Below are 27,826 nucleotides of genomic sequence, written 5' to 3'. Positions count from 1 at the left end.
ACCACAGCACCACACTTCACTCCACAGACACACACCAGACAACGTTAGAGCACACACTACAGCCCACATAACACAGAACTCTGGTAAGCCTTTCCCAAGACAATATCAACGCCCCTCCCCTTCCCCGACCATTGAGACAACATGACATTTCCTAAGCGCCGTAAACCAAATAAATATTATGTTAAAAAATAAAAAGTCTGGCTTATCACTTAGTCCGCTTCACTAGTGGATTTCCCTCCCCCCCCCCCCCCCCCAACACCAGAACAGTGGATTCCCAGATTGAAAGAAACATGGTTGGAATAAGGCCTCATCCTCATCCTCATCTTCAAACCGCTTATGCGGGGTCGGGTCGCAGGGGCCCCAGACTTCCCTTTCCCGGGGCCACATCGGGTGGAATAAGGCATGATACATTAACGCCACATATGGAGAGGTTTGTTGGATATCAACGTTTACATACACGGTAGGCACAGCAAGACCTGGCAGACATTCAGCATGTAGCCTCGAGAAGGGTAGAGCCAAAACAAAACCTAAATAATATTTGTAACTTATCAGGCACTGAAGATTATCAATACAATAAGAGGCTGTGCTTACAAATCATTAGAACAATGCGATTTGTCTTCTGCCATCAAACTATAAGAAAGAAAGGATTGTCCTTTGTACAACATTTCCCAACGCCAGGAAACCAGTGGCACAATGTGTGTGTGCGTGTGATTGAATGTGTGCACATGTGTGTTTGAATGTGTGTGTGTGTTTGTGTATGTATGTGTATGTGTGTGAGTTGAGCGGGAGTGGTCAGGCATGTCACAATTGCAAATGGTGGAGAAAAAAAATGAAAGAGTGCAGTGTAGTAATCACATGCTATTTCATCAGTAACGGTCAGAAAAAATGTAATGTTGTTCTGGCACCACTAAGAGGAGCCAGTGAGCACAGCCACAACGGTTGAGTGGCTAGACACGCCGTTTGACTCGGAGACTATAAGCCAGAGTTGTGCATGTTGGGGATGGGGTAGAACTTGGACACGCGGCTCTGCGTGGTTGGGTTAAGGCATTCAGACTCTCCGCTCATCCTGAAGAACACCTCCTGCTCTTGCAGCTTGCGGGTGAACTCCTCCTCCAGCGCCTGCAGGGGGCAGCAGAAGCAAGACAATGAGGCCATTAGTTAGTATTATTTCTTTGTTGCAGTAATGAATTAGAGACAACCTTCGTTCTGGATCCAAACCTTGATACTGAAAATAAATATTGTCGGAGGAATATATAGCACTTTATCGATGCAAGGGTCAGAATAAGGTTGTTTGTAATTAGACATTTTTAAGAAACTGCTACTTGGCTTGCCATAACATGTTTTAGAATGAAACCCATATACATTGATTGATTGAAATACTGTTCTAGAAACAATATGGTGCGGTGAACTCCATTTGTAGTTCTATAAAATCACTGAATGGAGTGATGGAGACGCCCTCTACTATAGCACCTTCTTCCTGGGCCTCAGCCTCTCCCGCCACTCCTTGATCTCCTGGACGTGCTCCTCATCCAGCTCCTTCAGCTTCTGGGTCTCGTGCTCGATCAGCAGGTGACACTTCTCATTCTGGTAGAGAGACATCACAAAACACACACCTTTACGTCTCCTTTAATCCTCCTACAAAGATCTATCTATCTATATCTCTAGCTATCATTATCAACACACACACTAGGAGAACCTCTGTTCTTTTTGTCTGTGCATTATATTAAAATCACATACAATTTTATATAGAGGCTTAGATACAGGAATTTCATGACATATTAACCATTGGAAAGAGGAGGTAGTGATGACAGGAGAACAATGCCTCACAAGGATTCATGGGCTTGTTTCATGCGAGATCCAATGAGAGACAAACGCATAATAAACAAGCTTGTTGTGTCGGCGAAAAAACCATCTGGACCGTTATTGTCAAAAGATCTGCTGGAGCTCTGCTCCAACAGATCTTGCTATGGTATGTTAACTGAGCTCAGTCTTGTTTTGTATGCAACTGTAATGGCATGTAGAACAAAAAAAAAGGTTTACACAACAAAACACATCACAAATCATAGAAAAATCTGTTGAATCTGAGTCGACTTTGGAGTCGGGAACAGCCCTGGAAATATCTAGATTATACAACCGTTTATGAATTTAGATTGTATATAGATAAAAAAAATGATATGTTCACACTCACAACCGCCTCAACTGGTTTAAACGACATGTGCACGCACAAAGGTTTCAGGCTTGTACCACATCCATGGTTTCCACAATCTCCCAGAACGGGGGGAGACGTTGGCGGTTGACCCTGTGTGTGCGCGTGTGTGTGTGTGTGGTAGGCTGACCTGTAGTTGCTGCAGCTCCCTGATGTTGCAGTCACACTGCAGCTGGAGGTCCCTCATCTGGTTCTCATGTTTCTGGTGCTGGTTCAGCTTCTCGCTCTTCTGCCTCCTCTCCTCCTGAGCCGCGAACTGGAGGAAGAGATACGCTGAGCTCAGGGCTAACGCTAACTCAGCAAGCTAGAGAGCTGGTACCGGCAGTGGCCACTTTAGCTCTATGTAAGACTGACAGCATTCTCTACACACAACTGCCAAGTACAAACAGCTCAGAGAACACCAAGGCGGTACACTGTGGACATGGGGGGTCGGGGGCTCCCCTAACAAAGGCCCTCACCTGTTTGATGCGCTCCCTCTCCTGCTCCGGGGGGCCGGCGCTGGCGGTGATGCGCAGGCTCTTCTTGAACATGGCCATGCGCGTCTTGGCCTCGCTGCGCTGGATCTTGGGCAGGCGGCCGCGCTCCTGCGTCTGCCGGTTCTTCATCTCCTCGATCAGCCGCTGGTTGTAGCGATGCATCTGCTCCATCTCCTGTGAGGGACCCACGGGAGAGACGCAGCAAGGTTGGGTTTGTTGATGTGGTAGTACCCTTCAGACGCATTAAACGCTAGCTGTGTGGCAGGGGGGGAGGGGGGTTGTGAATGGGGAATTCCAGGTCGAGTTTAGCATCAGCTAGCATTTGATGACAATGGTCCAACATCTCATACACTTTTTAGCAGGGACGGAGTTGATGTGTCAGACTCTTTCACACAGATTTTCACACTTAAATTAAATAACTCTTATGTAAGAAAATAGCTGAGCATTGCACGTCGCCTTTGATAAACATTCAAAGGACACTCTTTAAAAGAGGGTAAAGGACTATCATTCAGAAAACATGAAATAAAAGAATATGATTGGAAAATAAGAAAAAATAGTGCAGACCAGACATAGGCCTGTCACGATAACAAATTTTGCTGGGCGATAAATTGTCTCAGAAATTATTGCGATAAGCGATAATATTGCCGTTTTGAGACCATTTTCAACTAATATAAGTATATAATGGTATATAAAGTAAATAATGGCATAATAATGCAAGTACAACCTTTCAAAGATCAATAAACTTATTTCTAAAGAATATTTAACACTGGAACTGGCAGACATTTTAAATATCCAAAATAAATAAACAAAACAACCAAAAACAAATAAAATTGAAATAAAACGTCATGAAGCAAACTACTGTCAGTAAGTGCGCACCATTTGAACTGTCCTGTTTGTACTTTGTTTGTCAACTAAACGCCCCAGTGACTGTGGACTGAAGACGGAGACGTCCTATGATCTGTATTTTTTTTTTGCAGCTGGGAAAACTGCATCGGATGATTATGCTTTAGGTGTAGATGCATGTTTGTTGTATTGGGGTGTTTAGTTTCTACCGTTTTACAACAAATGCAATATACCGGCTCGCACAGGTTAAGTGGTTCACCACGGTCATTCGGTTTGAACCTGAAGTGCTCCCACACGGCAGCTGTCGCGTTCGGCTTTGAAACCAATTCCATCTTTGTTTTTCATTCCTCCAAATCTCAACTAGCGTTTTCTCTGGCTTGCCTCCTCACAGGGCTCTCATTCTGCACTCTGGCAGAGAATTTCTAAGAAGACGGGCGTATAGACAGGCTCTGACTCTGTGTAACGCCAGGGCTCCGCCTCCCCACACAGAGACCATGCGGCTGACCAGTGACTGACACGACTCGAGGGTTAACTCCTCATTACGCCAAGGAAGCGAGAGGGGTCTGTCGAGACCGATGCTCCGGAGTGAAAACTCTTGTCATCCAGTCTCTTTGATAGAGTGACACGAGAAAAAAAAGAAAATAAAAAAAAGCTTATTCATCACGGACGGCAAAATTATCGTGTCATTTTAATTATCGTGCGATTAATTGATTTATTGCTTATCGCGACATGCCTATGCAGGCATACTTTTAAATACAAATGTAGGCATTTTCCCTGACTGGAATCTCTAACAATAGAATAAATACAGTAAAGGAATTTCCTCCAGGTCTCGCATAGCAACAGAGACAACATGTAATCTGTACGAATTACAATGACACAATCACACCCTGAAGTGCCAAAAATCCACAAATGGCATCAGGTTCCATCATATCAATAAGACATCGACCTACCATATCAGGTTTCAAGATTCAGGAGTTTACTTTGTCACATACACAGTAACACATTAATAACCGGGGAGGTAAAAAAGGGAAACAGCTAGTAAACATGAGTGTATCTTGTAGCCTGCTGACCTTCTCGTGTCGTTTCAGCAGCTGGTGTCTCTGCATGAAGTACTGGTCCTTCAGCTGCTGCTTGAGCTGCTGGTGTTTCTCCTGGAGTTGGCGCTCTTCCAGCTCCCACATGGCCGCCTCCCGAGCTGCAGAAGAAGAAGAAGAAAAAGAAGTCAGAAACAGGCACACACACAGAATGTGTGTATAGAGAGATCCAGAAGGACATTTGTGCCCACTATTTAGTCATTGTGTAGGAAATTAAAGATAGGGTAGGACATTTATTTTAGAAGCGTCTTTGGTCATATTTTCATATTGTTGAAATCCTTTTTACATCCCGATGCCAATCAATAAATCAAACGCTCTGACCAAAAAAGGGAAAAATATAGTGTCTGTGCCTGTCACAATTATTTAATTCATGCCAAATTAAAATGATTTGATGACTAACCTGTCAGTCCATCTACCTACCCGGCTACCTGCACACACTGTACCCATGTAATCATTGTGCAAGTCTCAAGTATTCCACAAGGCTCGGCAGACCTATTACTAAAGCTAGTGAGCTAGGCCGTTTCTCAATACCAAGTACGCGGACTTGGAAGTACGTACTTGGCAGGTCTGGACTTCGAAGTACAGACTTCCGAGAACGCGAGTACGCACCTGCAATTGGAACAGCAGCGGACTTGATGACGTCACCACCTCAGCTCTGTTAACTGTGCTTTACGGCCTCGTGTATACTATATACTACTGAACAACATAAACAAATTATATAAAACTAAACCCCAGCCTCTTTCATTTTAAAATAGTATGTTAATATTTTGAATTAATATAAATGAAAAGATATTTTTGTCGTGTGTATTTATATACACACAACTTTTTATATGTAGGGTACAGATGCGCGTGCCTAACTGCCTATGTAGTTGGAGAGTAGGCTATTATAATGAATAATAATAATAACGAATGAGCGAGAAATTACAAATTATATAAAACTAAACCCCAGCCTCTTTCATTTTAAAATAGTATGTTAATATTTTGAATTAATATAAATGAAAAGATATTTTTGTCGTGTGTATTTATATACACACAACTTTTTATATGTAGGGTACAGAAGCGAGAAATTACACAGATTAGAATAGAAAAACACACACACACACACACGATCGGATGGATCCGACCGGGATTTTAGTTGCCGTTGCGATGGGTTTCCTCTATCAGCGACGTATACAATATAAACAAATGATATAAAACAAAACCCCAGCCTCTTTAATTTTAAAATAGTATGTCAATATTTTGAATGAATAGGCCTACATTTTTGTTATATATGTAAAATGTTCCTATATATAGCCTATTATTACATCTTACATACTAATATTTTAAAACATGGGAATGCGAAATGCATCCTGGGATATTTAACGGTCCCAAGTCCACACGAGTCACCTCCGATGCATCCTCGGTAGAACGGCCTCATCGAGAACGCATCGAGAACACTTCCGGGGTTTACGACAGTACTTGCGTACTTGGAATTGGAACAGTACTTGGGCTACCACTGATGACGTTTCATAAGAACGCAAGTACACGAGTACAGACGAGAACGCAAATTGAGAAACGGCATAGTCTCTTGTTTTGGGGGCGGGATAAAAAAAAGAAGAAAAAAAATGGATACCAATCTAGTTTATTCAGGCAGGTTCCTCCAAATTGCCTACCCTAACTTTAACATAGTAATTTAAGCAATAAATACTATAAAGTCATTTAGCAGAGGTTTTTATCCCAATGACTATCCATGCCTACAAGTAGACTGGGTTGATTAATACCCAGAACCAGATGTTCTACCATCCTAGCCACTAGACTACACCACCCCTCTTGACACTTGAGTCTACTCTGATGATGAGTAGACAGACAGTGACATCAGCCTGTGGGCAGACCCACGTCTACCCACAAGGGCCCTCTCAGGTTTCTGACTCAGCTCTGTGTCACATAGTAAACATCTCTGATACACTCAACAGCCTCTGGGTCCCAAAGTAAACACACAATCATCTCAGCTCTCCACAATAGTGACCATGTCACACACTATTTACTATTCAGTTACATTCTATTTTTTTTGGAATAAGGTTTTTATTGATTACCACACACTCTGACTGTCTTGTCTTGTCCTGATGTTGTGTTGAAGACCACAATGGAAATAAGTCCTGGACTTTATTGTGTTTTAATCCTCAATTGTATTTCTCTTTTATTTGTGTAAGGCACGTGTTTGATACAATTTAATAAATCCAATCAAAATCCCAAAAAAATAAAAATAGTTTATTAATAATAATAATAATAAAAGAAAATGCTGTACCGTAAAACATACAGAACCGTGACTTAAATCCCAGCGAAAAGTGTCATCTTGTTTATTTTTGGAGAGTTCACGTGCACTCCAAGTAGCTGACAGTATGCTTCGATGGTGTGTGGCCTCACTGCCAGGTGGAATAAAAGCATTGGATGTTTAAAGAGGTCATCACTGTCACAGCCTTCTGCACAGATGTGATTATAAGGGGGGGGGGGGGGGTACTTCCTTCCTGTACCTCTCATGAGCTGCTGCTTGTGGTTCAGGCAGTCTCGCTCGATGGTGGCGATCTCCATCTTGTGCTGCTGGATGATCTTCTTCAGCGCACCGTCCAACTCCTGCTGCTGCTTCTGGAGGAACTCCTGCTCCTGCAGGAGCCATGGGGAGGAGAAGAGGAGAGGTAGTGAAGGAACGAAGGGGGGCTCAAAAACAGGGCATTTCAAAAGGAGGATACAACAGAAAAGGTATAGACGGAGAGCAAAGTGAAACGAGGGACACACAATTTCAAAGAGAGGAGCTCCAAGACATCGGTATGCCCAGACGGAGAGAGAAGGGAATGTAAGAAGAAGGTGCAAACATACATTAACAGCTTTAAAAAAAGAGAGCTACAACAGACAGCTGTCGATGCAGACAAAGAGAAGAAGAGGGAGTTAAGGAACACAAGATTGAAAAAGTTCCACCATCTTTTTCATGAATAAGACTAAACAGAGAGAGGTAGACACAGAAGAGGACAAGGTTGAGAGACGCTCCAACATACTTCAAAGACATTAACAGAGGAGTAACGACAGCCAGGGGTAAGAGACGAAGAAGTGACAGAATTTTTGAAAGAGACTGATAGAGAGGTACAGAGAGATGTGTTGTGAGGAAATGAAAGGTGTTCAACATTATTTCATGTTATTTCAAAGAGAGAGACAACGGACAGCTGTATATGGAGAGAGAGAAGCAGTAGTCAAGGAATAATGAAGTTCTGAATACATCTTCAAAAAGAGACACGACAAGACAGGCATTGGAACAGATAGATAAAGCGAAAACATTTTACAAGAATACAAATAATACTTTTTTTTAATAGAAGTTATGTGAACATTACAACAATATATATATATATATTAATGTCAGTTTGCGTGATACACCACACACACACACACACACACACACACACACACACACACACACACACACACACACACACACACACACACACACACACACACACACACACACACACACACACACACACACACACACACGCGCAAACAGCATCACGCAAACAGGCTATGACAAGTTTCTAAACGGTAGCCATGGGCAGGTGTCATAGCAACCACATTCTTTTGAGTTGACAGAACAGAGCACTGCACTACAGAAATATCACAGCATCACTTCACTGGAACCAGAGAAGAAGAGAAATAGCTGGGTCATGGGGAAGAGAAAATGGATCCACAATGGAGAAGAACGACAGAGGGAGGTTAAAGAGCTGAGGTTTATGGATAATAACACATCAAAAAAGGGATCAAACAATTTGCCTGTTCAAATGATCTGGCCTTTGGATAATTGCCATTTGGTGAGAAACATTTGATACAAAGTACATTTGATACACATTTTTAAATCATTAAATATTACAGTTATTATAGTGCAATGTGAAGAGTTGATTAATTGATTTACTGCCATCATAGAGAAAATATGTTTTGTAATGTTTGTGAATACAATTATTGGATTTACTCAGGATTGTACTGTAAAAGGGAAATTTGGAACTAAATTTATTCTAAGGGAACAGAGTCATTTTCTTTATGGAGAGGACGCCACAGGAAATATATGACATAACTAGTTCCATCAATGGGGGGAGGATATGGAAACGGTCCCTGCATCACCTGAACATCTAAAGATTCTACCTACTCTACTGTCCAAGGACAACACCGTGTATACACACATACATATAAGATCACGGGTGATGATCTGGTGGTCGAGCGATACAGGGAGAGAACAGAGAGAGAACGAGTATGAGAGAGCCTGAGTGAGAGAGAGAAAGAGAGAGAGACACTGCACTGAACACAGTGACGAGGACACTGCAGAACAAAACCTGACAACACCACGCCCATGCTTACATGTGTCACCATTGACCTCTGACCTGAGGAAACTGAGCACATTGAAGTATGGAATGAGGCGGCGAGAGGGGGAGGGGGGAGTGAGGGGAGGGAGGGAGGGGGTGACTTACATCCTGCATCTGAGCGTTGAAGAGTGCGCAAGAGGACAACTGAAAAGACTGAATCATAACCTGGGCCACTGCCTGCGGAGGGGGAAGACACACACAGCGCACTGACCCTCAGCAGGGTAGCACACACACCTCCCCACAGGAGCCCACCTGTGCGTGAGCGCAGGCACGCGCGCACACGCACGCGCGCACGCGCGCACGCGCGCACGCACACACGCACACACGCACACACGCACACACGCACACACGCACACACACACACACACACACACACACACACACACACACACACACACACACACACACACACACCCTACAACTGACAATAAAGCTACACTACCAACCCCACCCCTAATAACTCAAACAACTGGTCTACACACTGGCCTGTTACTATGGGAGTACTGGTGAGTAGAAGCAGAGTGGCGCCCTACAAGGAGACCATGATGATGGATTGATTAATGAATGAGATTGTTATTTCCTATGTTTCTCGAGCTCATTCCAACTGTTCAGCTAGTGGCATGCTGACTTATCTTAAAGAGAAGGAGGGGGAGATTAGAAAGACTAGGGAAGAGAGGGAATAAAAGAGGTGAAGTCTGAAATAAATACATGAAATAACAAAAAGAAGAAAGCCTTATATTGGAGTATAAACAAGTTAGACTCTATTCTTGATGGGTAAAGTCTTCTTCCTCCGATGTTATGGAGCACAGGTGACCAGAGCGGGAATGCAATGGAAAAAATGAGGTTATGATGGACGGATGGAGTAGATGGAGGGAGGAGGAGGGGAAGAGAAGGAGAAAGAGTTGTCGTGAGTGGGTTTACCTCTGCGCTTTTAACCAGCGACAGGTCCTCCTTTAAGCGTCTCATAAGCTCTTTTCTCAGGTGTTTGGGCGACTGGCCCACTTCCTGCTTCACCTACAGTTTGCACGTTTGATAGGTTTGCACGTTTTAATTTAGCCAACAAAATGTAAAGAGGGGCGAGGCTACGTTTTATAAGAGCTGAGATATGGAAATTCCCGAAACCACCGTTTTTGATCAAATGAAGAGAAACCCGATTTGATCCCAGGGTTTGTGATGAGATGGACTAATGCACTTCCCTCTGATTAGTATCCCTCTACCGCTTGGATTCCACAGGTTTGAGAGAGTAGAGAATATCGATCGATTTGATGAGAAGAAAGAGGTCGATCTTGTTGTACGTAGCAGAAGATGTTAGTTTCATTCCAAGACCGCCACACTGTCCTAGTCTTACCATGCCAAGAGTTAAACCCCCAGTGATTTGCATAGGCCTTGTGAGAAACTGAGGAATAATCTGACTGGTAAACGGACATCTGAGACCCCTTAATGGCTCTCAGACTGCCTGAAAGCATCGTATTAAGCAGACCCTAACCCTTTTTCAACGGGCTCAAGAATGCCTAAAGGTTAGGCTGTGGACATTGAGGGATCAAACCCAGTACCTTTTAGAAGGGAGTCCAACACTCTATCCGATGCCCTAAAATGCCAGCCCCACAACATAGTGTCGATGATGCAATTTGGACAATATACCCAAATTATTCCATTGCAGTTACTCCATAAGGCCATTACAGTTACCTACTCCCTGGACCAACAGAACAACAATATCAATCTCCAAAAGTTTGCGTTCCCATCACCATCACCAAAAGCAAAAGCCACCACACACATCCGCATACAGGAGACAAAGTGAGTTAGTGACAATGACGGTTTCAAACAAAAACAGTTCATAAACAAATATTATTCACATACAATTATTAAAAGTGATGCACAACTTTTTATTCTAACAAGTCTGTTGAATGCTACAAGTCTATATATTTCAATGGATAACCAATACATAACATTCTGTAGCATTCAATCAGAAGCACAACAGGGAAGCAACATGTGGAAGCCAGCCTGCAGTGCACAGTTGATAATAGCTTGCGGAGATATTGACGAGACAATGCACTTAACCACCAAGTACATGGAGCTGGATAGAAAGTTAGGGCTGCAACTAACCTTACTTATTTTCAAAGTTGATTAATCTATCGATCCCCTACGATTAATAAAGAACACAATTGAGTCTATGAAATGCCGTAAATAATGGCCAATCATGAAGCAGCAGAAGTTACCAGGGCCCAAAGTGAGGTCTTTAACGAGCGCCGAAGTTTGCATTTGTAGATCTAAACACGTCTTTGTAAATGACTAAAACGATTAATCACTGCAGCCCTACAGAAAACACACTTCCTGCTCCCTAGCGCCCACACAATACCCTGAATTGCTCCCATTGAGCCTATGAAGGATGACATTCTTTCATTGGCAGGCTACCATCCCACATTAAGCCAGCATTAAGCAGATGTCTCGAGAAATTGTTCCCAGTTTGACTGTCATCAACGTGGCAGAGCACAAACACACCACACATCACGGGCTCTGCGCTCCACTCTAGTGAAGCACCATGCTTCTATACACCTATGTAATTTACCATTTAGCCAAGGTTCATACTTAGATGCTACACCATACTATAGATTTACTATTGAGTCACCTATGAGCAGGCAGGGGCTTAGGGCTAGTTCCTCAAGGATGCCTACAGGTAGACTGCGGGTATGGGAGTTACAACCCAGTATCCTTCGGCTGGGAGTCAAACCCCTAACCCACAAGAAAAAAAATAAAAAATAAAAAATAAAAAATATATATATATATATAAGAATATCCTTCCCCTCCTCCATTATAACTTCAAAACGAATCCCTATACAATAACGATATGACCCATATATAAATAGAGTAGATGTGCAATAAATGGTGCTCTGGCATGCGTTGTTGCAGTAGGAAGCACAGATAAGCAAGCCTGGGGGGGCTGTGTTTGGTGAGTGATTAATATACATCAGGCAGCGTAGCGACACAACGTAAACCACAGCTGGGATTACACCGGTTATGCGGCATGACATGGCTGTCTGAGCCAACAGTGCTGGTGGCAGAGTTCCAGAAAGCAAGCGTCCTAAGGCCATTATAAAGAATACTTCTGCATTGAACCGCGGCCACTGTGGGTAGGCCGCCGGTTTCTACGTCACCGGCGTAGCCAAGAGAGGCTGTCGCTGTAGCTATTAACACACACCTCGACAAAAATTTAAGACGACACGTTCTGTACGTTTTTCCTGCTAAGCTTTCTGGTTCCAATTCGATCGCCAAGTTGAGGAGGATCACGTACACGTTGATTTGTATGACACGATGTACCTACGGTGCCGCAATTCGACACAGAAGTATGCTTTGGACTTTAAGTGTGTGCTTTCTACTTGCTGTACTACGCCTGGCACAATGACGACCCACTCGATGGCCCAATCCAAGCCATGCAGAGACCCCACTAGCACTGGCGACAGGCGTCTCCGTACCTCCTTCTTGCGGTTCTTCATCATGTTCTGGAACTTGGACAGCTCCTTGTCCTGGTCGGCCTTGATGCGCCGGGCCTCGTCCCGGAGCCGGTTGGTGTGGTCCTGTTCCAGCCGCTCAATCGTCTGCTTCTGCTTCCTCTCCAGGTTCTCCAGCTCCTGGTCGTACTGCCGCTTCTTACCCTGGGGGACAGGAAAGGGGAGTGGTAACAGGAGAGGGGGGAGTGGTTACAGGAGAGGGGGGAGTGGTTACAGGAGAGAGGGGAATGGTTACAGGAGAGAGGGGAGTGGTTATAGGAGAGGGGGGAGTGGTTACAGGAGAGGGAGGAGTGGTAACAGGAGAGGGGGGAGTGGTTACAGGAGAGAGGGGAGTGGTAACAGGAGAGAGGGGAGTGGTTATAGGAGAGACGGGAGTGGTTACATAAGAGGGGGAGTGGTAACAGGAGAGAGGGGTGTGGTAACAGGAGAGGGGGGAGTGGTAACAGGAGAGAGGGGAATGGTTACAGGAGAGGGGGAGTGGTAACAGGAGAGGGGGGAGTGGTTACAGAAGAGAGGGGAGTGGTTACAGGAGAGGGGGGAGTGGTTACATACGAGGGGGGGTGGTAACAGGAGAGAGGGGAGTGGTAACAGGAGAGAGGGGAGTGGTAACAGGAGAGAGGGGAGTGGTTACATAAGAGGGGGAGTGGTAACAGGAGAGGGAGGAGTGGTTACAGGAGAGAGGGGAGTGGTTACATAAGAGGGGGAGTGGTAACAGGAGAGAGGGGAGTGGTAACAGGAGAGAGGGGAGTGGTAACAGGAGAGGGGGGAGTGGTAACAGGAGAGGAAAGCAGAGAGGAGGAGAGAAGGATAGAGGAGAGGGACATCAGGGTATATGGGATCACTGATAGAAAATACAAATAATATTCTTATCTCATCATCATTAGCATCTACAGCAAACACTGTCTATATGCCAGGAGAATGTGACTATTAACCTCTTCTCCATCACATTTAAAACAAACACCAGCAAACGCAGTGAGTCATTACTCCTTTCAAAATAAGAGCGGTGGGTGTGTCTCACGGTGGTCTCCTGCTCAAAGCGGCGGTGGATCTGCTCCCTCTGCTGCTGCAGCTTGTTGGTGAGCTGCAACTGGGCCCGCTTCTCCTCCTTCTGCAGCAGCCGCAGCTCCCGCAGCTCCTGGCGCCTGGATGCAACACACACACATGCATTTAAAACACTTCAAAATAAAATGGCCTCCAGGATCAATATCCAGGAACGAAATATTGTAAGACGGGAGAGGCAATTAAAAGAGAGGAAATAATTTTCAAAGTAAAAGTATCCATCAGTGATGAAGGATATTAATATTTGAATTATTTATATGATTTGTTCCTGAGTGACGTGAATTGTTTAGAGCCCAGAGTTATTCAATAATCAACGTGCATGAGTGGAAGGTAAGGAATGGTAAATATGAATTGTTCTGTTGATGATGGATGTCCAAAACACATAACCTCCTTACAGCAGCAATATTACTCTGAAAGCCTGTATATGAATCCATACTACATTAGTATTCAGTAGTCAAACACATCTCCAATATGCAACCTACTGGAGGTTTTAACAACTCGCTTTTGAAATAACTGCAAGCAAATCCACTCTGCATAATTTGTCTCCACTCCACATTTGATTTTTTTTTCAGTTCCCCACATTTAAATTAGAGACTACTCTGTACTTCCAGATCTGTGATTCTAGATCATTGCAAAATCCAAATTTGTTCAGCCAATTTAAGAATGGCGGAATGAGAAAAACCAGGGAGATAAGAACAGCATCCATAAAAGCAGTTAACCTTTGTGGCATTGCTTAGCTGTGGGAGCCCAGTGTGAGAACCACATCTATTCCTGGGTATATGGGATATAAAATAGGCCACGCTCCATATTAAGTTCCACCAGCTAGCAGACTATGAGGTGATCTGGGATCCAGCAGTCCTACTCTAGTCTTCCCCCCCTTGGGGGGGAGATGGCTCATGGCAAACTCAAAAGGGGCGGAATTATGTTTACCATTTTGATAGGCTGGCAATATTCTAACAAGGAGATACATGATTGCGGGCGACAAGATGCAGCAGTTTTGAAAACGGGTCTGGCAGAGTTTTTGTTCCCTGTTACACAATAACCCGCTTACAGATCCCCGCCTCCAGCAAATTGAAGGGTCGAAACAAACATGAAGCGAGAGAAAGTGAAACGCCCCATTCCCCCACACTGTCTGTTTGGATCATAAATCCATGGTCTGATCTGGGAGACTAGCTCCAGGGCTTACCTGAGGAACCTCATCTCCTCACTCTTGGCGTCGTTGTCCGTGACGATCTTGGACGTGGTCACGCTCACCTCGACGCCGTCCACCATGAACCTACGGGTCTTCTTCATCGTCTTGTTCTGCCGCTTCGTGTCCTGAAGAAACAAGTATTGACATTACGGTGATCTACACAGTAACAACGGTTGTCAACATTTTTATATATCACTTTTGCAGTCACTAATATCAAGTGATTGAAGTGCACCCGAATTTATAGTGATGAGGTCAGAAATTTCTCGTGACCGTCTCATGCATCTGCTACAAAGATTGGCGAATTCCAAATACTATGCGCCTTTGCCAGAATTAGCTATTTTGTTGAAAAAAACGAATCAATACACAACGTTGCACAATGAACAAGCATCCTGATGGGACTCAAAAAGTGTAATATGTTCTTTCTTAGAGTGACAAGAATAGTTTTGATATTCTAATGAGCTGGGGTCGAGATACTCGTTCTGAGACCAATCATGTTCAAAGCGATGGAGCTCAGCAAAATGAACATACTGCTGCTTTAAAAGAGGTAGATTTCTGAGCCTCCAGGTCTACCTGTATAGAGATGGAGCCTCCCTCTTTGCTCTTGGACAGGAAGCTGGAGATGGACAGGTTGATGTCCATGCTGCTGCTGTCAGCCGCCGAGCTGCTCCCAGAGTCAGAGTCCTTCCCCACATCCGTCCGGATCGACGGGCTGCCCTGCTCCGACAGCTTGCTCTCTGACTCGGCCTCGCTGTCCGGCATGGAGACGACGCCTTCTCCTCCTCTTTCCTCTTCGTTGGTAGACGCGGCCGGTACCGGCATGGAGGCGCATGGCGGCTCGGGGCCGTTCAAGGTGGATTTGGCTTCTTCATCGATTTGGCTTTTAGACTCTTCTGCTTCCGGTGCATTCTCCTCTTTGGTCTGGGTCTCCTCAGCTGTCGCAAGAGACAAAACCTCGTCCGTGCTGAGCTTCGTGTCAGCAGTGGCACCGTTTCCGTTTTCGTCGCCAACACGCGACTCTCGGTTTGGTTCTTCATTTTCCTGTTTGTAGCGCTCGTCGGCTCTGTGCGGTTTTCTGTCCTCTGCCGCTTCCTGTCGAAGCACTTCCTCTGCAGGGCTTTTGTTCTCTTCCTCTAATACAAGGGCTGGTTGTTCTGGTTTCTCTGCAGACTCTGTGGTTTCTGCAGGCAGAGGGCCAGCATTCGGTACTCCGTCTTGTTCTTTTACCTCTCTGGTCTCCGTCTCTTCACTGATTAGTGTTGGAGCCGACTCCCCCTCGGCCTCCTTCTCTTGTGGCTCCCTCTCTTCCTCCCCGGTTTCTTGGCTCACTGTCACTGGTTGTTCTTCATCTTCTTCTGTTGTTGTGTCCGACGACTCTTGAGGTAGGGTCACCACACCCTGTCCTGACCCGGCCTCCGGGAGCTCCGTTGAGACCGGGACCTTCTGGACGAGGTCGTCTCCCCGGCTCGTGTCCGACGCCTCGGGGAGTTTCTCCTCCTCCTCGGCCTTGTCGAACTCGCTGGTGCCCAACCCCTCGTCGGAGAGCTTCCCGCTGCTGCTGCCGTCGTCGTCGTCGTCTGCGGCGACGGCGGCGGGCGTGGCCTCTGCCACAGGCTCCAGCACGGAGGCGGCCGTCGGAGGAACCTTCTCGTCCTCTGAGCTGGCGGCACTGGTGTCTGATGGCTGCCGCTTGTGCCCGGCGTCCCGCTGGATGGAGAGGAGACAGGTGTTTGGATTATGCACAGATGGTGTGTTTGGGTGTTACGCAGCCAAACGTACAGGACACGGATCACCATTCAAGGGATTATACATTCACAAGATGAATGTGCAAACAAAGAAAATTTTTACATAAACATTGACGTTACTTTATCTGTTTGCTTTTTGTATTAAAAACATATGCATGGTCTGGTATATTTACTTTTTTACCTTCTTATACTTAAATGTTACAATTGAATGTCTTTAAAATATGATTCCCGACTATGCAAAGCACTTGGCATGAATGGCATGTGTTTGATGGGTCCAGTATCAATTAACCATTTCAGAGAGTGGATGCTCAAACCATACGTACCGGAGGGACCTCTGCCTCCTCTTCATCCTCCTCTTCTTTAACTTCCTCAATCTCCTCGTAGACTTCAGCTTTGGCCTCAGCGACGAGCTCTCTTAACGGCCGGTTTTCCACTACACTGGACACGAAAGGGTGCTGCAGACAGACAGACAGACAGACAGACAGACAGACAGACAGACAGTTGGTTGCCAAACTCACCGAGCATCACACACAGTTTGATATGGAATGCTTTGATTCCAGCACATACACCCGGCAAGGTTACATATTAACCTCCCTGTGTGAGATAAAGGGACTGGTGAGAGGGAGCGGGAAGGGAGAGAGAGAACAGAGAGAATGAGGGGTGTGAGAGAGAGAGCCTGCCAACTCACCTGCAGCAGCTGGGCTGTGCCCCACCTTTGGTCAACGTTCTTATCCAACGCCTTCCTCAGAAAGTCACGGAATTCTGGAGACCTGCCGGGTCGACAATAACAACGTTGATGTGAAGAAGTAGTACTTTTAGTACTTGATGTCTCCAGGGTTTCAAATATATACAAACTACACAGAAATAATTTATATATAACATATAACTAACTTTTAGGCTCACCATTTAGTTTGAATCCACTTTGAAAAGCTTTTCACCTTCACGTGTATTTTCTTTCATTAAATATAAAACTCATCCTGATTTATTTCAATATAAGAAAATTAGATTAGATTAGAGCTTTGTGTACAACCATGCACTATTCTTAGTTCCTGAGTTTCTAAAGGACAACTTATCTCACTATCCCTGTACTCCAACAAACAGATCAACCAAAACATCCCAGAAGCATTAATGTGTGTTCTCCACCAACAACACCACCCCCATCAGGGTGCCAGTGTGTGTTCTCCACCACCAGTGTGCCATTGTGTGTTCTCCACCACCACCACCACCACAAGTGTGCGGGTCCACAACCTCACCATCGAGACGGCTGCATGAGGGTAGGGGGCTCCGACTTAGCTATCTTCAGCAGGACCCTCATGGGGTTCATCTCGTGGTTGGGGGGCTCGATCTGCGCCAGCTCTATCAGCGTCACCCCCAGGGACCAGATGTCAGCCTTGAAGTCGTACGGCCGGTCCTTGGAGGTCTCACACATCACCACCTCAGGGGCCATCCTACCCAGAGCGAGGGGGCGAGAGGAGGTGGGTCAGAGTGTGGGTCAGGGGGGGTTGTTGAAGGCAGCTGGCTCAGCACCATGCCAACAGGTTAATGAGGAAATGTTAGGATAGGATTGCCCATTTTTATTTAACCAATCTTTAACCTGGCAAGTTAATTGAGAACAGATGAGTGTTGATATAGAGTGTAACAGAGCTGGGACTTTAAATGATACGCATCACTCTGCCTTACAGGTGTTTCTAAAAACTGTTTACACATGCCACCAAAGCGACTGTCAAAAGATTCTTTATTCACTGGTTGCACTATAAATGGAAACATACAGATAAATAGACATGATACAAAATAAATGGCCTGAGTCAAATAAATGATTTAAATAAATGAACAAATCATAATCTGTTGTTGCTTGTTACTGTTACTTTTACAAGCAACAAGATAATAACGGCCGTGAATATCTTGGGCACTTGGCCTGTGGGAGTTCCTATGAATATTAAGTGCTGATAGTCAGTATAACATCACCCCCGCTTGCGTGATATTGCTTGAATACAATATTTTAGCATCAACTGTATCAGAAGCATAAAGGTAACGGGGTCTGGCAATTCCTGCCTCCCTCAGCTGCGGGGGGTTGGGGTGGGGAGGTGTCTACATCAATGAGACATTCTTTATGGGTATTCCGTAATGAGGGAATCATACATCTTTTCTGGGAGAGGAGGGTTAGGGTCAAGGCTCAGGCTACAACCTGAGGGCCCGAGCGGGACAGGAAGCTACTCCTGTTGCTCATACTTGACATCTATTGGAAATCACCCCGCGGCTAAAACATATCATGCGATCACTTCCTTCTGGTTGGGATGGTTCTCATTAATACTGAGAAGAAAGTGCTCTTTGTCAAGGGTGGCATGACTCACCAATAGGGCGTCCCGATGAACGAATCTCTCCTCTGCAGCGTCTTGGTATTTTTAGCCGAGACTCCGAAGTCAGCTAAAGAATTAATAAAAAAGTAGGACAGAAAGTTCCTATTGCGTTTATTGTATCAACCACTTGTGACAATTCCACTTTCCAGAGAGGCAGGGTGGAACGTCTCTGTGTCTCATGCAGAAATACAGCTGAAGGAAGTGGTGAGGCACCTGCATGTAACACTGCACCATATGGCCAATACATGCGGCTGTGTTTCTTCAATGCAAAGTCAACAGTTTTTAACAATGTCTTGCCATCAGTGTGCACAATTAACACCTGCTACCACCAATGGTGGATAATATCAACGACTAAATGGTAAATAGTGAATCTATCTTACCCAGTTTCACATCCCCGGAGGCGGAGAGGAGGATGTTGCCGGCTTTCAGGTCCCGGTGGATGACCTTGTTGTCGTGGAGGTAGGCCAGGGCCTCCAGTGTCTGCCTGCACACCACCCGGATCTGGGGCTCCGTCAGGGGCCTCTCCAGCTCTGTCGGCCCATGTGCACAACACAGAGTCAGAGCCTGGGTCGTTTATTTATTAATGAGCATTGTGTCACAAAGTCATCAATGGCATTCTTGAGATAGCTCATGAAAAAATGTATCACCTCTACCAGCAATAATAAGTCAATTATATTCAAATAGATAATAATATAACATTAGCAATACGTTATTATAATTTAGGTCCCAATATGGGATGCAGAAATAAATAAAGTAAACAGTTCACGAATACAAATCGCTTTCTAAAACAAAATAGTGGCGGTTGGCGGGACGTTGTCTTTTGTAGTACATTTCCAAGTTATTCTATTGTATGAATGTAAAACAACACCGGCAATTCAGGGACAATAAGATAATTAGATGTTCTGATAGTAACCCGTAGCAACAAGGAGGAAGCACTCCTCCCCTGGATTTAGTCAGCCTGTTTGAATGAACTTGAATGGGCGGAGTGGGTGTGAGTGTGTGTGGAGGGGTTTGTGTGTGTGTGTGTGTGTGTGTGTGTGTGTGTGTGTGTGTGTGTGTGTGTGTGTGTGTGTGTGTGTGTGGAGGTATTTTCGGGGGGGGGGGGGGGGGGGGGGAAGGTGAGGTAGAGTATGTGTGTTTGTGAGTCAGTGTGTGTGTGTGAGTCAGTGTGTGTGAGTCAGTGTGGTGTGTGAGGGTGTCAAATATGATTATGCCAGAAAACCGAAGAAATATCTAGCGAACATTCTCCCGAAATCTCTCTTATCAAAACCACTGATTTCTAAACCTCCCGAACGAGCGTTAATCACAGCATGCCATTCAGTCGGGAGATCTTCAGATGCTGAGTATTCACCGCAGCATGTCATTAGCACCAATAAATCTCCAATAAAAAAGGTGTTCTCTTTGTGTGATCAAAATTGATAAGAGGGAGGAAAAGTCATTAGTGGTTGGAGTGGACCAACCGCTTATGTGAAATCGGAGCGGAGATGATAATTATACACTTGGGCCGGCCCTCCCCACTCTGTGGAGGGTGATAGGAACCAATGTCCCACTGTGAGTGTTTTTTGCAATGGAAAGAAAGTAAAGGGCACCACAGAAAAAAAGGAGCAACGGAAACAAAAACACAGCCCTAAAATCAGCTGTGACTTACCGAGCATGATGGCATCCACTGCACCGCCCGCACAGAACTCGATCAGAATCTGCAAGAGGGAAGACAAGCGGAACACAGGACATGGGGTCACAGCCCTGATTCAGGTTCAGGTTCAGCACCATGAGAACCATGATACGGCTCAATTGACAACATTAAACTCAAAACACCTTCTTCCATCCAGATAATCCCCATAATGCACAGCACTTTATCTAGTAACATTTGAGGTTGTGTCATGTTGAGTTGTATGTTGCTCTTCCACTGTTCTGTTATGTTGTCTTGTTTTTAATCTCATGTCGCAGCCTTGTTAGTGTAGGCATTCGACTTTGAATTTTTGTTGAATATATATTTTTGTGCCGATTTTTGTGTATTCATGAACAGGATGGAGAGACTGAATGACTTGTAGCATAGGACCATGGGTTGTGGGTAGTGGGATCAGCCACTAAACCACAAGAGAGTTTGGTTTTAGAAAAGACAACCTCACTCCTGAGGTATCTTGAGGATATCGAGATGCTGCGCGATCACATTATTTAATCCATCCTGATTAACAAAATGTATGCACCTTAAGCAGGTGTTGTTCTTTGGGGTATTGTTTCAGGAACAAGCAGAAGTTCTATATTGAGTCAGAGGGGGTATTTCATCATATATTCTAGTAAAAATGACTTCCTTGTTTCAGTGTCACCACACTCTTTACCATAGTAACATAGCTCTGAACTCGGTATACAAGTCAACCCTTGGCAATATACACACTGTTTTCATTTTCATATTTCCACTTCAAAACAGTGAAGAATTACTATTTCTAACGTAATCGTTCAAATCTAGAAAAAAGCTTTGCAGTACAGGACATTGTTAAAGGGAGCCGGACATCGTATGTGAATCAGTTCGTCACTAACAACAACCTCAAAATGACATTCCACAAGATAAGACCAAACTGATTACATAAGATGCACAGTTTGATGCACGAGAAAAGAGACTGTGCTAGCATGATTGCCTTTTCTTATTAATTACCATAACACTGTACATGAATCTGCAAAGTCTTACACGAAGGGAGGCAGCCTATCTGTGTCGTGCAGAGGTCCATCTATCCAGCTAAGCACCAATGGACCTGTAGCGCCATGGTGAATCAGATTATCATAATGCAATCTCGCTAAAACGGTTAGTGGGACCATAAAACCTGACCAATGGCTGACGTCAGGGTAATGGTCCCCTACCGTGTACCTGACCAACATCACTTCTCGTCTATTAGCATTGGTAGCGCATCAATGGACAGCAAGAGGTAATCGATAGGCTAATGGGAGGATATTAATCATAACCCTGCAAATATCAAACAATGGCATCCATTCCCAACTGAGAATCACGACAGAAGTAGGGCCGGACGCGTTCAGATCCTTGCATTTATTTTTTTACTATGCAATAATAACAGGGTTGCCAACTCTCATGCTTTAGGCGTGTGACACACACTTTCACCTTTACTTTTTGACACTGGCCAAAACAATTCTCCCGCCAAAACACTGAAACAGCAACAGAGATGAACAGGCAAACGTATTATGCATAATGGTCAAATCTTAATGGTTAAACCAACAACGAAGATTCTAAAAAATAGTATTCGAACACCGGTGTTTCCATGTAGCGGTCTCTTTAATTACTCCTGATTGGCGTGCAATGCTTATCTCAGTGTTGATTGGGCCACTGGTCGAGTTCACAGCCGGGAGTCAACTAGCCATTCAATCAAGCTTTTGATATGGGAATCAAAAAGTCTTTCCCTTTCATTAGTGAACAACCCGTGTGTCCTTTATTGGGTTAGGGTTAGGGTATGTAGAATATTGTGAAATTTTGAGTGTCTTCCTGGGTGGAGAAAGTTAGAGACCGGGCATAGTCAGGCTATATCCTCAAATCTTAGACCTAAGCTCCCATTCCCACCACATGTGTAAGCTGACTACTTTTAAACCCTGATGGTTAATTATGTCCATGTAATTGAGTGCACGTGATTAAGTGTGCGCACAAGTATGCGTACACGTGATTAAGGCCATGGCATCAAAATCTCACTCCAGCCAGGTACGGTCCCAAAGGTTGGCAAGTAATAATATAATTATGACCAAAACAAAAGGAAACGGCAATCATCATCTTAAAGCAAAGGTAAGCTCCCATTTCAAAACAGCACACCATTATTTATTTATTTTGGACAAAAAAAACACCCGGTCCAACTTAACACCCAACACATTTAGACGGGGGCAGTCAGTTACACATCCGCCGTGCCCCTTGCTGAAAGAGACCCTAGGGACCGACCTCATGCGGATCTGAATTATTCACAGGCACTTTCTCTGGCCAACTCTCGTGGTTCCATTATCTTTCTCCGTGGATATGAGCAACAGAGAGACAGCTACATGACACCACCTGAGAGCTAGCTGGCTCGTTTCTCTGTGCCCTGCTTCAGATAGACACTGAATGGGCCCTGACTGGCATTGTGTTGTTTGAGCCTAACAAAATGTCTCATCTCATCCCTGTTGTGAAGGCTTCGGAGGGGTTACACCCCCTGGTTGGAGGAATGGAGGGAATGGAGGGAATTTGTGTGAATTTCTGGTGGGATAAATAAATTATTATCTTATCTCCTCTAGAGCCATGGACTGGGCATCAAATACAAAAAAATGCCATTCATGTCAACACATTTAAACACGTCATTATACATAATACACATCTAATTAACCTCATTTCCTGTCAGCTCAATTTGGTTTCGGTGTCTGGTGACAACAAAGTCCATAGAGCAGGATGACATTTCAATTAATAACGTAACATGTTACCACACACCCAATTATACCGCATGGAACAAGCCAACACACAGCGGGCCGGATGGTGGAGCAGAGCCTAGCCAAAGTGTACAACTTTTGAACCACATGTTTGCTGCCTACCAGTAGAAATCCATCAGCAAGAGTATAACTGCCCCTACCTGCTCCTTAATGACGTGTATCTGAATTAAGAGGCTTTGGATAGAAGCATCTGAATTGCAAAATAATAAAATAGTTAAAACGTGCATTCAATCCTGAAGGACTTCGTCCTGCACTAACAACCAGTTTTATTTTGTTTTTTATATATAAGCTATTTCACATATCCCTAACAATAACCCTAACAGTTTTGATGATTTGAGTGGAAAAATAAGCTTGAGAATAATAATACTAATAATAATAAAAATACGTACCACAGGACTATAGTGAGGAAACCATTCACATCATTCATAAAGAGAGTCCTACTGTGATAACTTCAGGGGCAGGATGAAGACACACTTAAAACCTGAAACCTGAAACTTTTGACACAGAAAGATAGTAAAATCTTTCTATACAACTCCAAGCTCTTAAATGCACTATCCGGCCAAACTCCCAACTATTTATGAACCTTTCAAAAAAAAAAATTAACAACATTTTGAAGATGCAAGTTCAAAACACAAAATTAAACAACCAGCTCATCACATATAATTTATCATCTTGCTCTGTTCATTGTTTAACTGTTATATGGCAGCATTCTGCATACAACAACACTATCATATTTCACTCTTCCAACATGAAGTCATGCACCTATAAATACTCAGAACGTGTGTAAGTATGCGTTGGCATGGGAGAGTGTCTTACCCATAGCTTCCCTTCAAAGAAGAAGGCGTCCAGCAACTTAACGATGTAGTGGTGGTCACAGGAGGCCAGGATGTCGATCTCCACCATGTAATCCTCCAGCTCCTCCTCTGATTTGGTGTCGATCACCTTGGCTGCTGCCAGGGTCCCGTTCAGCTTGTTCTGGGCCTGGAGAAGAACACCAACAAAGATAGAAGTACATTATGGAACACTTTTCTTTATTGTTCGTCAGGAACGACAGAAAGTACTCTATAGACGTGGCGCACGTACAACAACATTAGAAACAGCAAACAACAACTTAAAACAATTCAAAAGTTTGATGTGGGTTAAAACTAGAGTAGAAAAATTATTTTAAAGCCATTTTTGTCCTTTGTTAAATCTGAAATTAATAAATGAAATGCTCTGACAAAAGAACGACAAGAAATCTGAAATCTGTGGTTGTTGCAGACCTTTTATAAACCCTTCCAATCATTTCATTTTGCCCCCAATCAAATGATTGGATGGCCTATATGTGTGTCTACTTACCTGCCCAGCCACCAGCACAGACTCTGCCCATGTACTCATTGCGCAGGACATGAGGAAGGCTGACCTATTGCCAAAGCTAGCAAACTAGTCATGGGTTTTGGGGGAAAAGCTTTGGCGTAAGGCCAGAGGGAGAGGTGTTTTTCTTTCTCGGTTGGATACTTTCAAAATCTATCTTACTCTGGCTGGTTTCTCCAACTTGCCTAACCTAGATTTAAGTGCAGCTGAACAGAATATTGTTTGTTGTTGCCAATGACGGCAGTAGTAAAGAAAAGACGTTTTATTATTATGCAGGGGATCTTTTAGGATAAGATCACAGAATGATAATTTTCAAGCGAAACTAAAAGGATACAAGTTTTCTTTTGAATGATAACGGACCTTCATAACACCCAGTTGATGTGCCAGTGCCACTGCCACTACAGGCTTTGTAAACAGTAGCCTCACAAAAAGCGATTTGTGACCAAATTGCATGCAGCATTTCACAGCTAAGAACAAAAAGCACAGGAGTGCATAGAATGTCCAGCTCAAAATAAGCATTTAAAAAAGGTCAGTTCTCTGCAAATGTTTATTATATCATAGGAGTATGGACTAAGAGGGGGTTTGTTTTACGTTTGACATTTCCTTCTGAGAAATAAAACCAAACACTCAGTCGAGTCATTAAGTGAGCAGAATAAAAACGTGTGCTGACCTACAAACTGTATTGCATGGAAAAGAGTGTTGGCATTAGAGCAAGCGACTATAATACCACAACTCTTTACATTTCATTTCCTCTCTTGCTTTCTCTGCTCCTTCCTCTCATTACCGCTCGTCCCGTCTGATCTTGAGAAGTACATATTCATAGATGAATAAAACACAAACAACAACGTCAACATATCTAGGTAACGTTAGTCAAACACATAGTATTGACAATATGCAGCCTCAATTAAACTAGCAGTTACTGAGTCATTTCTGTCTCTTAATCAGTTTTCATATAGCAGCCCCATCCAGCTATGTGAACTAACTGGTTATGCAAACAGGGCCAAATTGTTACTTGATTGTGTTGGCAATGGCATGAACTGTCTCATATAGTTTGGTGTGGCCCAGGCCTCACACTCTGACGGCAACATCCCAACGCCCATGGCAAGACTTGTGAGGACATTGGCTTGGAGGCCGTTGCTTTGTGAGGACGTGATGATGTAGGCCAGGGAGTTGCCCGTTCCCAACTCGAAAGGCTGATTCATGCACGGTTAACAATACCACTTTAAAAACACGTGTCAGTATCCTACTTCAAATCTAATAATAGCAAAACTGGATAAAGGCTAACTAAGGCTCGTGTGCACACACATGATTCGATACTATTTAGAAAATGAACGTGCTCTATTTTCCCTCAATCAGGCTTAGCAAGTATAACCAAGCTAATTATTACTGCTAGCAAAAAGGAGCCTTCATTAATCAATTCAGTCGTTAGGGTTAATATTCATTGTATATCACCTACAGCTACCGATTCAGCTGTTCAGATACAAAACAGCAACATGAAGCAATGGTAAACATAACGTTTGTGCAGTTGACTCTACGATTATTTAACTTGGCTGTTTTCAACTAACATGATTTACATTTACATAGAGCCATTTGGCAGACGCTTTTATCCAAATTGACTGGAAGGCTGAGAACTACCAAAAATGACAATCGATCCCCAGCCCACTACCTCTCGTTCTTCTGGTTGTAGGCTGGTATAAAACAGTCCAACATCCTGACTAACCGTGGCTGTGTAAACAAAACACTGGTGTGTCCAACATGTCCCATATCACGCAACTGTTGCAACGACACATTGATAACGAGCTCTTCAGCTGGTGAAATGTAACTAGCCCTTCATAACACTGGAGATCCTACTAACGTGTCCAATCTGAGCTGGCTTGAAACCATGAACTTGAGGGGTATCTACCTTACAGCTCAGCCACTGCTGGCGGTGGAAGTGGAGCCACACCTTTCAACTGTTGAATATCGAGCCAGGGCCAACTTTTACCTCAATGTCACAGCAAAGTCATATTACCAGCTAACATGACAACGAAGGCCCCCAAGACAAATTAATTACACAATTCCACTAATCAATACCGATATTGATCGTGTTTTATGCGGAGATAGTAAGTCTTACATGACAGATCCCCGAGCTGTGTACATTACACCAGGAATATAATGGAGGTGCGTTGTAAAACCCTGTCCACGTGTGTCTAGCTGACTACAGATCGTGGGGTTGAGCTCTTCAGTAAATGTGAACTGGTCTTATCAACAGATAGTGAACAGACACACAAGAAGGAAACTGGCCGGAGAGGAGAAGAGATGGAGGCCATCATTGTCACACACTTACCTTGAACACTTTCCCAAACGCCCCATCTCCCAGTTCCCCGATGATCTCCCAGATCTCCTCTGGGTCCTCGTCTCTGTGCACATGTTCATACTGCTTCTTCTTTTTGTCCGGGCCCAATTTAAAGATCTTCCGAAAATTGGAAAACATTTTCTTTGGCCGGATAACTAGATGCGGTTATTTCCGCCGTGAAAATGTACTCCACACGTATTAGTATCCAAAGCGATATACTTCAAATACCAGTAATAGGTTCCATTCAGATATATATATATATATATATATATCAATACATCTGAGTTTTCATATCGTATCTTCCTTTATAACGTTGAACTCGTAACATCGTAACGCGGCACTCGTCGGCCAAATAACACAAACTAACCGATCATTGACTAACGTTAGCGGTCCAGTTTGAACGATTACAGGAGTTAAAACAATATCCACCCCAACCAACTCCTTTACATCGTTGATGGGACACGGGACGATGTTCCCGACCGATTGGGTAAAACGAAAGTCCCTTGCTCTTGGTGTCTTGGTTGGTTGATCATAGAAGTTAGCGGTATTCTGTATCCTGCAACTCTTCTTCCAAGACGTGCTGCTCGTTGCTCAGCCCATTGGTGCTTCTGCGCATGCGTTGCTTCGTTTCCTGTCGTCACGATCAGCAAAAAATGGGTGAAGTTTTCCACATGCACCTTTGAGACTGAACCAATAACGAATAGCTATTTGCAAATGTTATTCGTTAAAAATGTAGGTATGTATTCTTGTATTTTATTTCCCACTACTATGCCTATTATAACCTGGGCATAGTAGGCTTTTAGGCAACACGTGGCTTTCAGAACTTAAAAAGCACCAA

The 27,826-nt window shown here is 44.1% G+C and overlaps 1 protein-coding gene across 2 annotated transcripts; it reads right to left on the bottom strand.

Moving 5' to 3' along the window:
* Positions 1-237: 237 nt before the first annotated feature.
* Positions 238-27,575, bottom strand: slka (STE20-like kinase a). Of its 2 annotated transcripts, XM_084470815.1 has the most exons (19): positions 26,980-27,575; positions 24,117-24,281; positions 20,500-20,548; positions 19,232-19,381; positions 18,846-18,918; positions 17,748-17,942; positions 17,183-17,264; positions 16,818-16,949; positions 15,323-16,456; positions 14,747-14,877; positions 13,520-13,643; positions 12,466-12,645; positions 9,917-10,009; positions 7,130-7,259; positions 4,596-4,720; positions 2,665-2,856; positions 2,337-2,462; positions 1,471-1,584; positions 238-1,119 (listed from the first exon to the last, which is right to left on the bottom strand). In XM_084470815.1, the coding sequence occupies exons 1-19, from the start codon at positions 27,124-27,126 to the stop codon at positions 973-975; spliced, it is 3,489 nt and encodes a 1,162-aa protein (XP_084326941.1). In that variant the 5' UTR covers positions 27,127-27,575; the 3' UTR covers positions 238-972. The 2 variants fall into 2 exon arrangements, with proteins under 2 accessions (XP_084326941.1, XP_084326942.1); XM_084470816.1 differs by lacking the exon at positions 9,917-10,009.
* Positions 27,576-27,826: the final 251 nt, after the last annotated feature.

Source organism: Micromesistius poutassou (genome assembly GCF_964030765.1).
Source record: "Micromesistius poutassou genome assembly, chromosome: 7".
Classification (NCBI taxonomy): Eukaryota; Metazoa; Chordata; class Actinopteri; order Gadiformes; family Gadidae; genus Micromesistius; species Micromesistius poutassou.
Note: the sequence above shows the minus strand (reverse complement) of the source record. Positions and strands in the feature narration are given on the sequence as shown.

Excerpts from the sequence above, each read along its gene's own strand:
- slka (XM_084470815.1), bottom strand. The coding sequence starts at position 27,126 with ATGTTTTCCAATTTTCGGAAGATCTTTAAATTGGGCCCGGACAAAAAG. Across the intron at positions 17,943-18,845 it reads TTCATCGGGACGCCCTATTG|GATGGCCCCTGAGGTGGTGA; the intron begins GTGAGTCATGCC and ends CGCTCTGGGTAG. Across the intron at positions 4,721-7,129 it reads CAAGCAGCAGCTCATGAGAG|CTCGGGAGGCGGCCATGTGG; the intron begins GTACAGGAAGGA and ends CTTCTTCTGCAG.